Source organism: Myotis myotis, unplaced genomic scaffold (genome assembly GCF_014108235.1).
Source record: "Myotis myotis isolate mMyoMyo1 unplaced genomic scaffold, mMyoMyo1.p scaffold_m19_p_17, whole genome shotgun sequence".
In the NCBI taxonomy this organism is placed as follows: Eukaryota; Metazoa; Chordata; class Mammalia; order Chiroptera; family Vespertilionidae; genus Myotis; species Myotis myotis.
In genome coordinates this window covers 13,781,035-13,794,476 of record NW_023416321.1, presented here as the reverse complement: position 1 = coordinate 13,794,476, position 13,442 = coordinate 13,781,035, and the positions used below count along the sequence as shown (strand labels likewise).

At 55.5% G+C, this 13,442-nt stretch overlaps 1 protein-coding gene across 1 annotated transcript; it reads right to left on the bottom strand.

Annotated features, from left to right (window-relative positions):
- Positions 1-1,230: 1,230 nt before the first annotated feature.
- On the bottom strand, positions 1,231-8,548 carry C1QL1 (complement C1q like 1). Its single transcript, XM_036342072.1, has 2 exons — positions 7,657-8,548; positions 1,231-1,808 (listed from the first exon to the last, which is right to left on the bottom strand). Exons 1-2 carry the CDS (start codon positions 8,251-8,253, stop codon positions 1,629-1,631), a joined length of 777 nt encoding a protein of 258 aa, XP_036197965.1. The 5' UTR covers positions 8,254-8,548; the 3' UTR covers positions 1,231-1,628.
- Positions 8,549-13,442: the final 4,894 nt, after the last annotated feature.

Below are 13,442 nucleotides of genomic sequence, written 5' to 3'. Positions count from 1 at the left end.
GAGCATGGTCTTTGGTTCAGGTATTTGCTTCTTCCTAGCTCTGCAACCTTAGCAAATGGTTTAGCCTCTCTGAGCCTTAGTTTCTTCATCATTTCAGAAAAAATAACAATATTCATTAAAGGGCATGAGAGCATTTCCTGATAATCCACTCCCCCCCGAACACACACACACACACACACACACCCATAAGATATTCATAGCCGAGACCGGTTTGGCTCAGTGGATGGAGCGTCGGCTTGCGGACTGAAGGGTCCCAGGTTCGATTCCGGTCGGGGGCATGTGCCTGGGCTGCGGGCACATCCCCAGTGGGGAGTGTGCAGGAGGCAGCTGATTGATGTTTCTCTCTCATCGATGTTTCTAGCTCTCTGTCTCTCTCCCTTCCTCTCTGTGAAAAACCAATAAAATGTATTTGAAAAAAAAAAAGTTATTCATAGTTCCTATGTGGTGTCTGATACAGAGTGGGTGCTGTGCTCTCTAAATATTAGCTGTTATTATTTAGGAATGCCCTGACTGTGGGACTGCCGTGGCCATTACAGGAAGTGAAGGAGGTAGTGTCAGGGTGAAGAGACTTGGTGTGTTGTCTCCAAGGAGCAGGGCTTCTTAGATTCAAGTGCGACCACAGGGCTAAGTGACTATCACAATAAGCAAGCTATTTAACCTCGCTGGGAGAATTACATCTCCTCCTCCAACCTCCCAGGGCTCTTGGGAGACCTGAGTGACATATCTGAAAGCATTTCTGCAAACTTTAAAGTGATGTATAAATAATAAAAACTATGTTTATTGAGCTCATATATCTCTCTAATCCTCAGTCAAGTGAGGGAGGTCACCTGCATTTTATAGATGAGAAAACTGAGGCCCAGAGGTGAAGTGCTCCGGCCAAGGCCAAACACCTTTCAGTGCAAAGGCGGTCACAAACCCAGAACCGAGTCAGAGGAGTGACTTGCCCAGGATCGCATATGGAGGCACTGGATGCGAGCCGAGGTTTCCCGGATTAAACCTTGCTGTGCCTTTGGAATGCTGATGCCACTTTCAAGGATGAACACATGGAACTTATCCACCATGGAGAAGGAGGATATAACCCGGTGGCTTCCCATTCCAGCTGCTCAGGCCCATGGTGGCGGGCACTGGCCCCTGTCTTCCCCCAGATCCTGGGTCCGCTTCCCGCAGGCCCCTTTCCAGTCCGGAGGAGGACAGGGTCAGAATCTCCTCGTGCAACTCCTCCCCAGGGCACAGACGGAAATCCAATGGGGTGCAAGTGTTTTTATTATAGCTTTGGTCAGACGGGGAGCAACTGGGGGTAGGGCTTTAAAGGGTGCTGGGGAGCTATCCAGTCCCCCTCCCAGCCCTTCCCCAGGTGGCACCACCCCCGGAGCCGGAGCGGGAGCAGGAGGGCAGCGCATCTGAACGCAGGAAGCGACTCTGCCGGACCAGACCGGTCCCCAGGCTTGGGCGGGCTGGCGGGAGGGGTGGGCAATAAACAATCCTATTGTACAAATATACAGCGCAGGCTGCGCTGCGGCCAGGACAGGAGCGCAGCCGGGTTGGGCAGCAGAGAGGTGGGCGGGGGACGGGTCATCCATTGCCCAGCAGGACGAGGAGCCCGGGGGGTAACCAGGGACGCGGGGAGCTCAATCAGAGTAGATGATGAAGCCGGAGAACGTGCTGTATTTGTTGCTGTTGCCGCCGTGCGCTTTGCCCCCGTCGAGTTTGATGAAGACCTCATCGCCCGCGTCCAGGTGCAGGATCACGCTGTTGCTGGCGTAGTCGTAGTTCTGGTCTGCGTCCTGGGCAATGGCACTGGCCCGCACCTGCAGGGGTGGGAGAGAGGGGTGTGTGCCAGAGGGGAGGGGAGAGAGAAGTGGGGCCAAGGATGGAGGGAACTGTTAGAGGTAAAGCGGCCACATCAGAGGATCTGGAGGCCCTAAAAGCTCCCCTTCCAGCCCCATCAGGGCCCTGAGCCTGCTCCTCTCCCATCATCCCTACCCCCTCCACCCCCGCTTTCCAATCATAACGTGTGTTTTAGGTGATTACAGAGGAGCCTGGGATTTCCAGGGGCTGGTGTAATCTGGGTCTGCATTGGGAGTCCAGGTAGAGTCTGCTTCCCTAACTTCTCTACGTCTTACCAGGTGGCCTGCTGAGAACCTCAATGCCTCCAGGATGGCCCAGCCTGGAACCCCCTCTTGCAGAGAGAAATTCTCTGGACCCCCAAAGATAGAGGGCCCTTCTCTCTCATTATTCCTTCATCTCCACTTTAACTGTAATACAGATTGCCGTCTTTTTCAGCCACATCCACCTGTTCTCATGTTGGAGGAGGGACACAGTGCACTCTCTGGCCCCATACAAGCAACCACCCTAGTACCAGGGCCTGCTATTGGGACTCCTTGTCTGAAGTTCATTCTGGAGTCTGTCCGCCGGAGCAGTAGGATGGAAGGTCTGGTAATTATTTCCCCTCCCAAGGCTCAGATCAGGCCTGCACACCTGCCTCCAAGGAGCTGTCCCTATACCTGTGATTATTGCCCCACTCAAAAAGGATTTCCTTTGTATTATTAATCCTCACCTGAGGATATGTACCCGGAGATATATTTTTATTGGTTTTAGGGAGAGGAAGGGAGAGGGGGAGAGAAAAAAAAAATCAGTGAATCAATGTGAGAGAAATATTGATTGGTTGCCTACCAAATCCACACCCTGGGTCAGTGTCCTGGCCAGGAATGGAACCCATGACCCTTTGGTGCATGAGACAATGCTCCAACCAACTGAGCCACACCAGCCAGGACTCAAAGAGGATTTCGGACTCCATTTCACCCCATAGTGGGAGAAAGGAAGTAGGTGGAAAGAAGGGAATCCTTACATCACTCTGTGATCCTCAGTCTGATCTGATATACTTGCTGGTTCTTGTTTTGATGGAGGAGGGGAGGAATGGTAGGGCAATGAGGCAAGCATTTGGGTTTGAAGCCTGCCACCATCGCTTTTGCAGGCTCTGACTGTAATCATAAGATACTGAGGGTGGGAGGGGGTGGAAAAATTCCCTCCAGGCATACCTTTTCCACAGCTGAGGCCACAGCAAGGCCTGAACCACAGGACCTGGGGCCTCCCCAGGACATCCGCGGTGACCAATGGGAAGAGAAGAACTATCTCCAAGGTTCTGGCTTGTGTTGGGGGGAGGCTGCACTGAGAGGGTTCACTCAGCCAGGCTCCTCAACAGCCCCACTCCGTCCTGCCCCTTTCCTGAAAGCAGCTCCCCCGTGGGCTGACAGTCCAGGCTGGACCAACCCAAATTAGGGGAGGAGCCCATCCTTCTGGGTGGGAGGCAGGACTGCAAGTCGGCTGTGCGAAAGCTGCTGACTCAGCAGCCGTGCTGCAACAGGAGGAACACCTATCATATTTGCATGCAGACTGCCCTTTAAGGCCCAGATCCTTCCAGCCATCGTCTCCCCCGTCACCCTCTTCTTCTCCAACCTGGGAAGGAATAGTTTGGGGATCTCGCAGGAAAAACTCACAGTCCACCTTTAGGGGCAAATCAAATAAGGGCTTCTTGTTTGTCAAGAAGCCCAGTTTCTCTGTTTAGAAAATAGATGAGAAGATCCTGCTTCAACCACTGTCACCTTTATAAAAAGCCTTATGGTGGTTAAAAAAACAAATTTTTTTAATCTTGTTGGGGCTTTGAGCTACTAGGGAAGAGCTCAAAGCAAGCAGCCAACTTCCGTATTGTTCCCTGGGCCCTAATCCTGGTAGTATTTATTATTATGCATGCATTTCATTATCTCTGCTAATAAATTACTACTAATAACAATTATTTTTATTACCCAGATTAATTTAGCCTTAACTCATTAAAACAGTGTGCTTGTTAATAGCAAAATCCATTAGAATACAGTCGTTTGTCATCAGGAATCTCTCGATGATGTGACAGGCATCAGAACTGTTATGCTTATATTTATTATTTATTCATCACCATGATTGTTGCTGTGATTATCCTAATTATCCATGGACGCAGGGAGAATGTATGCCCTTCCATGCTTAGATGGTGAGGGATCCCAGAACGGAACCCAGGGGTCCTGATTCTCTGCCCAAAACTGAAACAGGGGAGGCATATAGCTCCTCCTGGGGCCCAAGGGAAAGTTTGGGGAATTGAGGTTGCCATGGAAGCAAAAAAGCAAGCCTGTGACTTGTCAGGAGGGGGCGCTGTATAATCACCTCTTCATGGGCTGCCAGGAAGGGAAACTGAGGCAGTGGTTTGACCAGGGGCCTGGAAGGGGTGGGAGGAGAACCCAGGAAATATGTCCTTGTCCCCAGGTCAATGCTGGGAGGTGTGCCTCCCATAGATAGTTAGCTTTGCCTGCAGGAGACACACATTGATTGGGTCCCTACTGTGCCAGCCACTGTGCTCTGTGCTGTCTGAAAAGCATTAGAAGCCATAGTGTATAGCTAGGGCCCCTCTCCCATCATCAGCCAAGAGGTTGATCTCCAGTTAGGTCTTTATACCACAGCCCACAGTCTCACCTCAGACTCTAACCCAAGCCCCTGCTCATTTGTAATACTCACCTTCCCCAGCCTGTCCCCACACAGCCCCATTTCCCCCTTCCCATTTATCAACTGCATGTTCTCCTTGACTCCTACGAACTGTGGATCTTAGAGGCAGCTGCAAGGAGCTCACCTCACCCAGGGTACCAGCTCCAACCTAGAGCCTCTTTCTCAGGCTCCTCAGGTCCCCATGTCCTAATGACCAGGGCCTGGTGCCATCAGGCTGTGAAGTGGTGACTCAAAGCTACCCCTGGGGAGAGGGGCCAGTGGGCTTAGACAAGCACAGGTAGGCAGCTTCAGCACCAGGCAAGAAAGTGGTGACTTCCCTCCTTTCCATCTTGCCCAGGGAGGGGCCAAGGCCTAGATGCAGCTCTGCCTTCCTGAAGAAATTCTGAAAATCTCTGTAGAGAGAAAGCCAGAAAGAAAATAGAGCCTGTGGTTGCACCTGGTGTTAAAGGCACGGGAGGTGCAAGCTCCCCTCTTTTGTTCCCTTCCATTGACCAGCCCCGTCATATTTTCCTTGGCTCACTTGAATGTCCTCTTCCATCTCTGAGTCATTCCCTACACTTGACCTTTTTATTTTCTCTCTAGCAATGTCCCTTCACCTTGGGGACCAGGTTCACCATCCTCTCCTCCAACCAGGTTGGTCTGACCTGGGTCTCAGGTTCCACTGAATCGCTCCCACCAACCAAAACATTGTGGGACAGGAGCTCCCAGCCCTCCTCTAACACAGTAATTGCTGGGGTATGTTACTGTGTGGTTACTACTTTCCCCCTGCACAGAACATGACGTCTTGGAGGGCAAGCAGATTAAACCCCTGGAACCAAGCCTCAAACCTGGCTCCTAGTAGGGGCTCAAAACTAATACCATGTGGAATAATGAGTGAGATTAAATGAGTCTCTTGGATAATCTGGAAGGAGAGTTCACCAAGAATGTGCCCCCCTATTTGTCTTGTTCTGGGAGGTGGGTTAGCAAATGGTCTGCGTAATTGTTAAAATGCTAGGTCTTTGAGATTCCTAGTTAAAGCCACCGACTTTCTTCTACTAGTTTATGGTCCCACCTCCTAGGCAGGCTCTGCCAATCATCTGTCCCGGCTGGAGGTGAAAGAAGAGATTTTTGAGTCAGTGTCACCTCCCAATTATTTTCTTTTTTCTTCTTTTGTTTTTGTTGTTGTTAATCCTCACCCAAGGATATTTTTCCATTGATTTTTAGAGAGTGGAAGGGAGAGGAAGAGACAGAGAGAAACATAGATGTGAGAGAGACACATCGATTGGTTGCCTCCTGCACGCACCCCAGCCAGGGCCGGGGAACTGGCAACCGAGGTACTTGCCCTTGAATCAAACCAGGGACCCTTTAGTCTGAGGGCTGACACTCTATCCACTGAGTCAAACCTGGGAGGGCTCACCTCCCAATTACTGAAGCAAGTACCCCTGCCCCAAGCACACACCATCTTTGGGGCCTCCTCTTGCCTCATCTCAGGGACCTGCTGCAACCTCCTGAGGTGGCACAGGGTCTAGGGCCCACTTGTGGTCTGGTGACCACTTCCCTCTCCAGACAAGTTGGGCCCCAACCCCTCTGAAACCTTAGCTTGGTGCCAGCCCAAACTTTCTTTGGGAAAGGAAGAAATGCCATTGATGAAGGTGACATTGCTGCATCCGTTATTGGTGATTAATAAGGGGAATCATGGAGCTGTCTGCAGAATGAGCCCTCACAAGATACTGGGGCCTCCCTTTTGGTTAGGAACCAAGGACAAAGAGGAGAGACACAGGAAGCCTGACAGGCACAAGTGGGAGAGAGACTCCCAAAGAATAGAGAAGGGGGCGTGGAGTTCAACTGGGAGAGGGAGGCCAGAAACCCAGGGGGGAGACAGATAGGACTGCCAGACGCGACAGAGACAGGCACAAGAGACAGAGAGATAGAAGAAAGAGGCAGGGAGAGGCGGAAACCAGAAAGAGACGCAGGCAGTGAGGAGAGAAGAGTGTGTGTGATGGTGGTGGGGGGGACTACTTACAAGCACCTGGTCTGCCAGCTTTCTGCTGACTCCCACCCCCAAGCTAGGGTCTTCCCCAGGACAGCGGAGGGGTTTCAACCTTCTTGGGTCTCAGTTGAAGGAGATTCCTTCCCAATTCCCACTAGCCTAGCTTTAGTTCTGACCTGAGTAGGTCCCCTTCCTCCACAAAAATGCTTGGCCTGACCACCCCCAGAGACCCCAGGCCACTGGGAGCACTGGGAAGAGAGGGGCTATCAAAAGGGAAGGGAAGTGCGCAACACTGTTGCCCTGGGGCAGGGTTAGGCTGAGATTGGTCCTGGGGCAGCAGTCCCAAGAGCACCATGCACTGCAGGTCCAAAGACTCTGCATGCTTGATGCCTGCCAGCTCCGATCTTTGGGATGGGAAGAGGGAAAGAAGAGACTCCGCGCCCCACCCCCCCACCCCCCAACACACACACACACACACACACACACACACACACACACACACACACTCCAGGAATCAGGAGTTGCAGCTGGGAGGCCAAGAGGAGGGGGAGTTTTCACCTCTTTGCTCCCCGCCCCTTCTTCCCCCCTACCCCCCCACGTTCTTGCCCCGGTAACTCTTACGCAGCGCCAAGGGGCCGCACAGTCCCGCCTTTTGCAAAAGGTGTCAGATCGGCCCTGTGGTCCCTGCCCAAAGGCCGGGGATTTATTGCAGGGAAGGCTTCGCGCGCCTGGCTCCCTTTGCCTGAGTGCCCGAAACATCTACAGCTCGCCTTCTCGGTTCGTGCGCATAGCTGTGCACCTGGGAGCCCGCAGGCGCAAGGCTGCCTTTTCCCATCCCGCCCTCCACTCATCACCCGCTAGTGTCAACCAGACTCCCAGCTCTCAGATGCCACTTCCCAAGGGCCAGTCCTCGCGCCCGGGAGCCCTGCACTACCACTAGTTCCATTTATCTCCCTGCCGCGGGTGCCCAGCAGCGTCTGCCACGGAGTCGGCGCCCAGGCTTGGAGGAGTTAGAGGTACCAGCCAGGGGCGACCGTCCTCCGCAGCCGGGCCGTTGTAGGGTTTTCACCTGCGCCCACCGACTCCCACCCGATGCCCATGTGCCCCAGGCTCCTGGCGTCCCCGGGCCCAGGGCCAACCCCGCGCCCCGCCAGGCCCACCTGGCCGTTCTTGCAGAGGTCAGCCCACATGCTGGTGCCGTCGCCGCCGCGCATGAGGACGTGGTAGGTGAAGAAGTAGGTGCCGGGGATGTTGCACGTAAACTTGCCGCTGGTCGCGTCGTAGTTGTTGCCTAGGTTGGTGACCACGTCGTCGAACTTGAGCACCTCGTAACCCTCGTGAGGGTTCTTGAGGCCGGCGTAGAAGGCCACGCGCGGCACCGTGGTGTAGGTGGCGGTGCTGATGGCGCCGCTGCCCCCCGCGCCCGGCAACCCGGGAGGGCCGGTCTTGCCCGGCTCACCCTTCTCCCCGGGCGGCCCTACGGGGCCCGGAGGACCCGGGTCTCCGGGAGGCCCGGGCGGTCCAGGCTTGCCGGTGCGGCCCGGCTTCCCCTGGGGGCCCTGCACCAGCGTGGAGGGCGGGGGCGCGCCGCTCTGTTCGCTCAGGGCGTCTCCGCCGTCGGGCCGCGCGCGGGCGCCGGGGCCCCGCCCGGGGTAGGGGTCGCACACCATGCGGCAGGTTCCGAGCATCTCATAGTGGCCGTCAGGGCCGCCCGAGCTCACCAGCACGGGGATGAGCACCACCAGCACCAGCAGCATCACCACGCCCGCGGCGGCCGCTAGCAGCGTCTTCCGGCCGGCGCGCAGCCTGGGGAGCGCCGGGCCACCCGGCCGCGCCGTCGGGGCAATGGTGCCGGCGGGCGGGGGGCGCGGGCGGGGCGCCCGCGCTCAAGGGCGGTCCGGCAGGGCTGCGGGCATGGGGCCGGACCCGGACCCGGACCCGGGGCGCCGCGCTGCGCTGCGCTGGAGGCGCCGCAGAGCCTAGCCGCCGGGTCCTGCCTCGCGCCTCCCTCCCGCTGAGCGGCCGAACTGAGCCGCGGCCGCAGCCTCCAGCCTCGCTCCTCCCGCCTCCTCGCGCCGGGGCCACGCCCCCTCCGCCCCGCCCCGCTCCGCCCCCTTCGCAGTACTCGGCTCCAGCGATGGGTGGGGCTTAAGGCGGGACCGGCGCCTAATTGGGCCCCGGGCGGTAGGGCTCCGCCCACCTTGAGGGGCGGGGCCTAGGGGCGGGGCCGCGGGGGGAGGAGTGGAGCCCGGAGAGGAAGGGAGAGTCTGGGGGAGCCAGATGAGGACGGGGTGAGAAGAGGCTCCCACAGGGAGGGGAGAGCAGGGACCAAAGGGCGAATGGGAGGGCCACTGGGAGAGTAGAGCCGAGGGGGACAGAGAGGAGAGGCCTCGAGGGTCGGTTACGGGGAAAATCGGGAGAGACCGAAAGAGGCGAGAGGGGCTACGGACTGCAGGGGGGTGGAGGCAAGGGGGGGCAGGGGGTATCGGGTCTGTAGGGGCAAAGAGATTTAGGGGAGGACAGGGCGGGGAACAGAAGGGGCAAGGAGGAGAGTTATGTGGGGGAGAAGATGAGGATGGGGGGGCATCCCGCACTCAGGATCCGAGCACCACCATCCAGGAGATCCGGGGGGAATTGGGTGCCTGTGAGGGTGCCCACGGGATCCTGAGTGCTGCCAGCAGCCACCCCTTCTCCTTCCTGGCCCCTGGCTGATCCCGGACCGCCTTCACCCGCTCCTGCCCGCCTCTGACCCCTCCTCACTGGCCTCCAGGCCCAGCAGGCTGCTCCATCCTGGGGGAGGGGGCGCCTTTATTTTCCTCCGATCATTTTCCTTATCTCTTTAGAACGGAAGGAGGGGGGGGCCCTGCATGACTTCTCCATTCTGACCAGTACACGTATATCCCTGGGTAGCAGCCCCCTTTTCCAGCGTTCAAGAGAAAAGGCTGAGCTCACCCAGCCCCTCAGCTCCTCCTCCCCACCCCCACCCCCAGCCTTCTCAGCAGCCCCCTAACTCTCCTCCCCATCAGGTTGTATGAGGCAGTCCTCTTCCTCGGGACCAGTAAAGTGTTTAGGTTGCATAAACTGAAATGTGTCTGCTTTCATAACCACAGTTGTCACAGTATTTGAGGCCCAGCTTGCGCAGTTCCACCTCTCCTCCTGCACCCTGCTCCATCCAGCCCACCAGGGAGGCTCTGCCTTTTTGGAGGTCTCTGGTCGGCCCTAAAGGACGACTCTCCAGCCTTTTCTTTTCTCCTGAAAGTCCCCTTCCCAGTTCACACTCTCCCCTGCTGACCTGTCCCGGGGCCCTTAGGGTGCCTTAGCTTTCTCTACTCGAGGCTGATTGCTTCACCCGGCCCAGAGCTGGGTGGGTGGCAGGGACTGCGGAAGGCATACCACGTGGGGGCCGTGAAAGAGGACCTTGTAAGCACTGATAGTTGACCCCAGGTTAGAGGGACACTATGAAGGGAGCTAACACAGTTCCATCAGTAACATTCGTGTGCCAGGCCCTGTGGCCCTGTGGCCACACCTGATCCTCACACCAGGCCATAGAGCAGTGGTTCTCAACCTTGGCTGCACATTAGAATCACCTGGGGATCTTTTTAAAATCCTAATTTCTGGGCCTCATCCTCCGGAAATTCTGTTTCTTTGTTACTAATGTTGTGGCCCCACCCCATAACAGAGAAACAGAATTTCCGGAGGATGAGGCCCAGAAATCAGGATTTAAAAAAGATTCCCAGGTGACTCCAATGTGCAGCCAAGGTTGAGAACCACTGCCATAGAGGTAACACCCACCATCATTCTCATTTGACAGAAGCTCTGGCAAGTTAGGAGATTTGCCCAAAGTCACACAACTAGTAAGTGGCAGAGTCGGGATTCAAACCCTCAGCCTGGCTCCACGCTCTTCCCACCTCCACGCCATTAAGTCTCTTCACTGCCCAGAGGCAGGAAGGTGCCCGGCGCAGGTGGAGGGATGCTCCAAGCAGCTGATGCTCCCCAGGCTCAGGAAGAGGCGTCCTTAGCTCGAGGCTGTCATCCCGGCGCCCGGTGTGACTCTCCGAAGGGCTGCACGGCTGGTGATTCGAGGGACAAGTGCGCGCCATTAGCGTATGATTTGTACACCCCGCACCCCCCTCCCCCCAGTTCGCCGGTTCGCCCGCAAACGGGTCCCTCCTCGGTTTGGCGGCTGGGGCTCGTTGGCCCCCCTCAGCCCTCCCGAACCCGCCTGGGGAGGAGGGGCGGGAGCGCCCCCCGCCCGCGCCCGCCCTCGCGTCCGAGGCGCCCCCCTCCCGCCCCCCAAAGGACGCCTGCTCCCCGGGCGCGCTGTGGCGTCTCTGTCGGCCCAGCCGGATTCTCCCCGCTTCGCTGGAGTGGAAAATAACGGCTTCAAACTTTGCAGAGGAGCTAGTGCCAGCACTTTAATTAACAGCCATCTTGGCCTGGGAGCCTGGGCCACCGGCCCGCGTCTCCCACCGGCTCACCAGGCCCCGCCCGGCCCCGCCCGCCCGCGTCTTGATGGAGGTGAAGCCCTGCCCCGGCGTCCAGGGCCCCTTTTCGGGAGGAGAGAGGACCTGGCTGATGGGGGCGGGGGCGAGCCCCTCCCAGCTTAATACCTGAGGACCCCAGCACTCGCACCCCACCCCCCACCCTCCAATTTTCTGAATCTGGCCTTGAAGATTCAGGAAGCAGAGACCTAGTTCTATATGCCAATCCCAGCTGGTGATTTTAGGCTGGTCGGTTAACCTGCAGCTGGAAAAAGGGTGTGAGGATAAAATGGGATGTAATGAATGGAAAGCGCTGGACTCGGAATCTGGCCCTTGCAATGCACCCAGTCGATGGTAGATAAGAAAATGATTCCACATCAAGGCTACGATGGCTCTTCCACCACCTCAGGCCTTGGCTCTCCCGGTCCTGCCTTCTTCTTACAGCCTGCTGTGCTGGACACCAGCAGAGGAGGACAGTGGTCTGTGCATCCAGGTTCAGAGATGGGACCAGGTGAGTGAGGAAGGAACCCCCGGAGTTCTGGATGGCAAGCCTCCTCCTCAGCCACCTGCCAAGACTGGGGGTCCAGGTCTGCAGAAAGGGAAGGAGGTGAGCCTGGGGAGGGAGGGCAGTGCTGTCTGTCTGTAGCTGGGATGCACCCCTGCTGGGCGCTGAAGGCCCAGCTTTGCTGTCCCTCTTGTGAGTGGCAGCTCCCTCACTCCTCCAGCCCCGTCATTCGAGGGGTGGGGAGGGCTGTTGGTCCTTTCGGTGGTGTGTGGAGGGTGCAAGAAAGTAGGTAAGTTCTGCATTTACGCATGGCTGATTTTAGGAAGCTGGGTGGCTGCTCGGTGGCATGTTGGGGTTCCTGGAATGAACGGGGGTGGGTGTGAATGTATTAGAGACTGTGTTGGTGTTGGCCTCGTGTGTCTGGGTTTGTGAATGATGAAAGGGGGTGCTGTGCCCTGACTCATCAGCTGGCAAATCGGCATTCATTTGTTCATTCCGTAAACATTTACTGAAAACACCTACCGAGGCATTGCCAGGTGGTAGTGGTGATGTGTCCAAAAATAAGTTATACGTGAGCAGTATCCCTGAGGCGCTCACTCTTTGGCAGGGATCACAGGAAGGAAGAAATGATAAACCTATGATAATGATGGCTGCTAATACTTTTTGAGCACGTACTAAGTGCAAGATATTGTTCTAAAGCACTTTATGTGGATTATCTCATTTAAATGTAGCAACTTATTATTAGCATGGACTTAAAACTATTACATGGCGTATGTCATTTAATATCAATAACTCTACGAGGTAGGTAACTTATTTTCCCAATATATAGTGAGGAAACTAAGTCTTGGGTAGAGGTTTGTACTAGGTGTTATGAAGCACAGATGAAAACCTCCCTGCTTGAAGGACTCCAGGAAGACTTTAAGGGGAGGTATCATTTTTCCATCTACCTATCCACTCATTCATCCATCTTCCATCCATTCTACAAACCCATAGGAAGTGACTGTCCACCATACGCTTACTGCCACAGGACACAGTGATGATCATGAAAAGACTTGTGACCTCAGGTGGCTTACAGTGTTAGGCAGGAACCTGGACAGTTTAACAAGCAACTGCTATCTAGGTTGACAGGTAAGCTGCCTGGGAAGGTGTGGGGTGCTGTAGGGGCACACAGCTGTGTCGCCGACATTCATCTGGAGGCCGGGTATCATGGGAAGCTTTCCGGAAGAGGTGATATCTAAGTTAAGCCCTGATGAAAGGATGGCAAGGTGAAGAGGATGGCCACCAGAGGTGGAGGAGAGAGGGAAGGAAGGAAGATTACTTTAGGCAGAAGGAACAGCATGTGCTAAAGACTAGCTTGCAGTGACTTATGGGCTGTGACAAGGAATGTATAATTTATCCCGAAGGCAATTAGAAACTACTGAAGGGTGTTGAGTGAGTGATATAATCAGATTCTTCAGATTAGAAAGATCAGTCTGGCTACTGTGGGGAGCAGGGATTAAAATAGAGTGAGTGTCATGAGGAGATTAGGTAGAAGGCAGTGGCAGTGGTCCAGGTGAGAGCTGATAGTGTTCTGATCTGGATGGGATAAGGGTGGGGTGTGGGCTTTCAGGTGTCTGGAAGGATCTTGAAATGTTTATGAAATGAATTAAGGAAGGATGAATGTTGTTGCTCTTACCTCGGTACCGATATGTGCCAGGCACTTTATATACTCTATTTTATTTACTCCTCACTGGAAGTCAAAGGAATGAGCGTCATCATCTCCATGTTGGAGATGAGGATGCTGAGTTTCAGATAGGTTAAGTATCTTGCCCAGATCACACAGCTGGTAAGAGGGAGAGTCAGGTTCAGCCGGCGTGGCTCAGTGGTTAAGCGTTGACCTATGAACCAGAAGGTCATGGGGTCAATTCCAGGTTAAGGTACATGCCCAGGTTGCAGGCTCAATCCTCACCCAGTGTGGGAC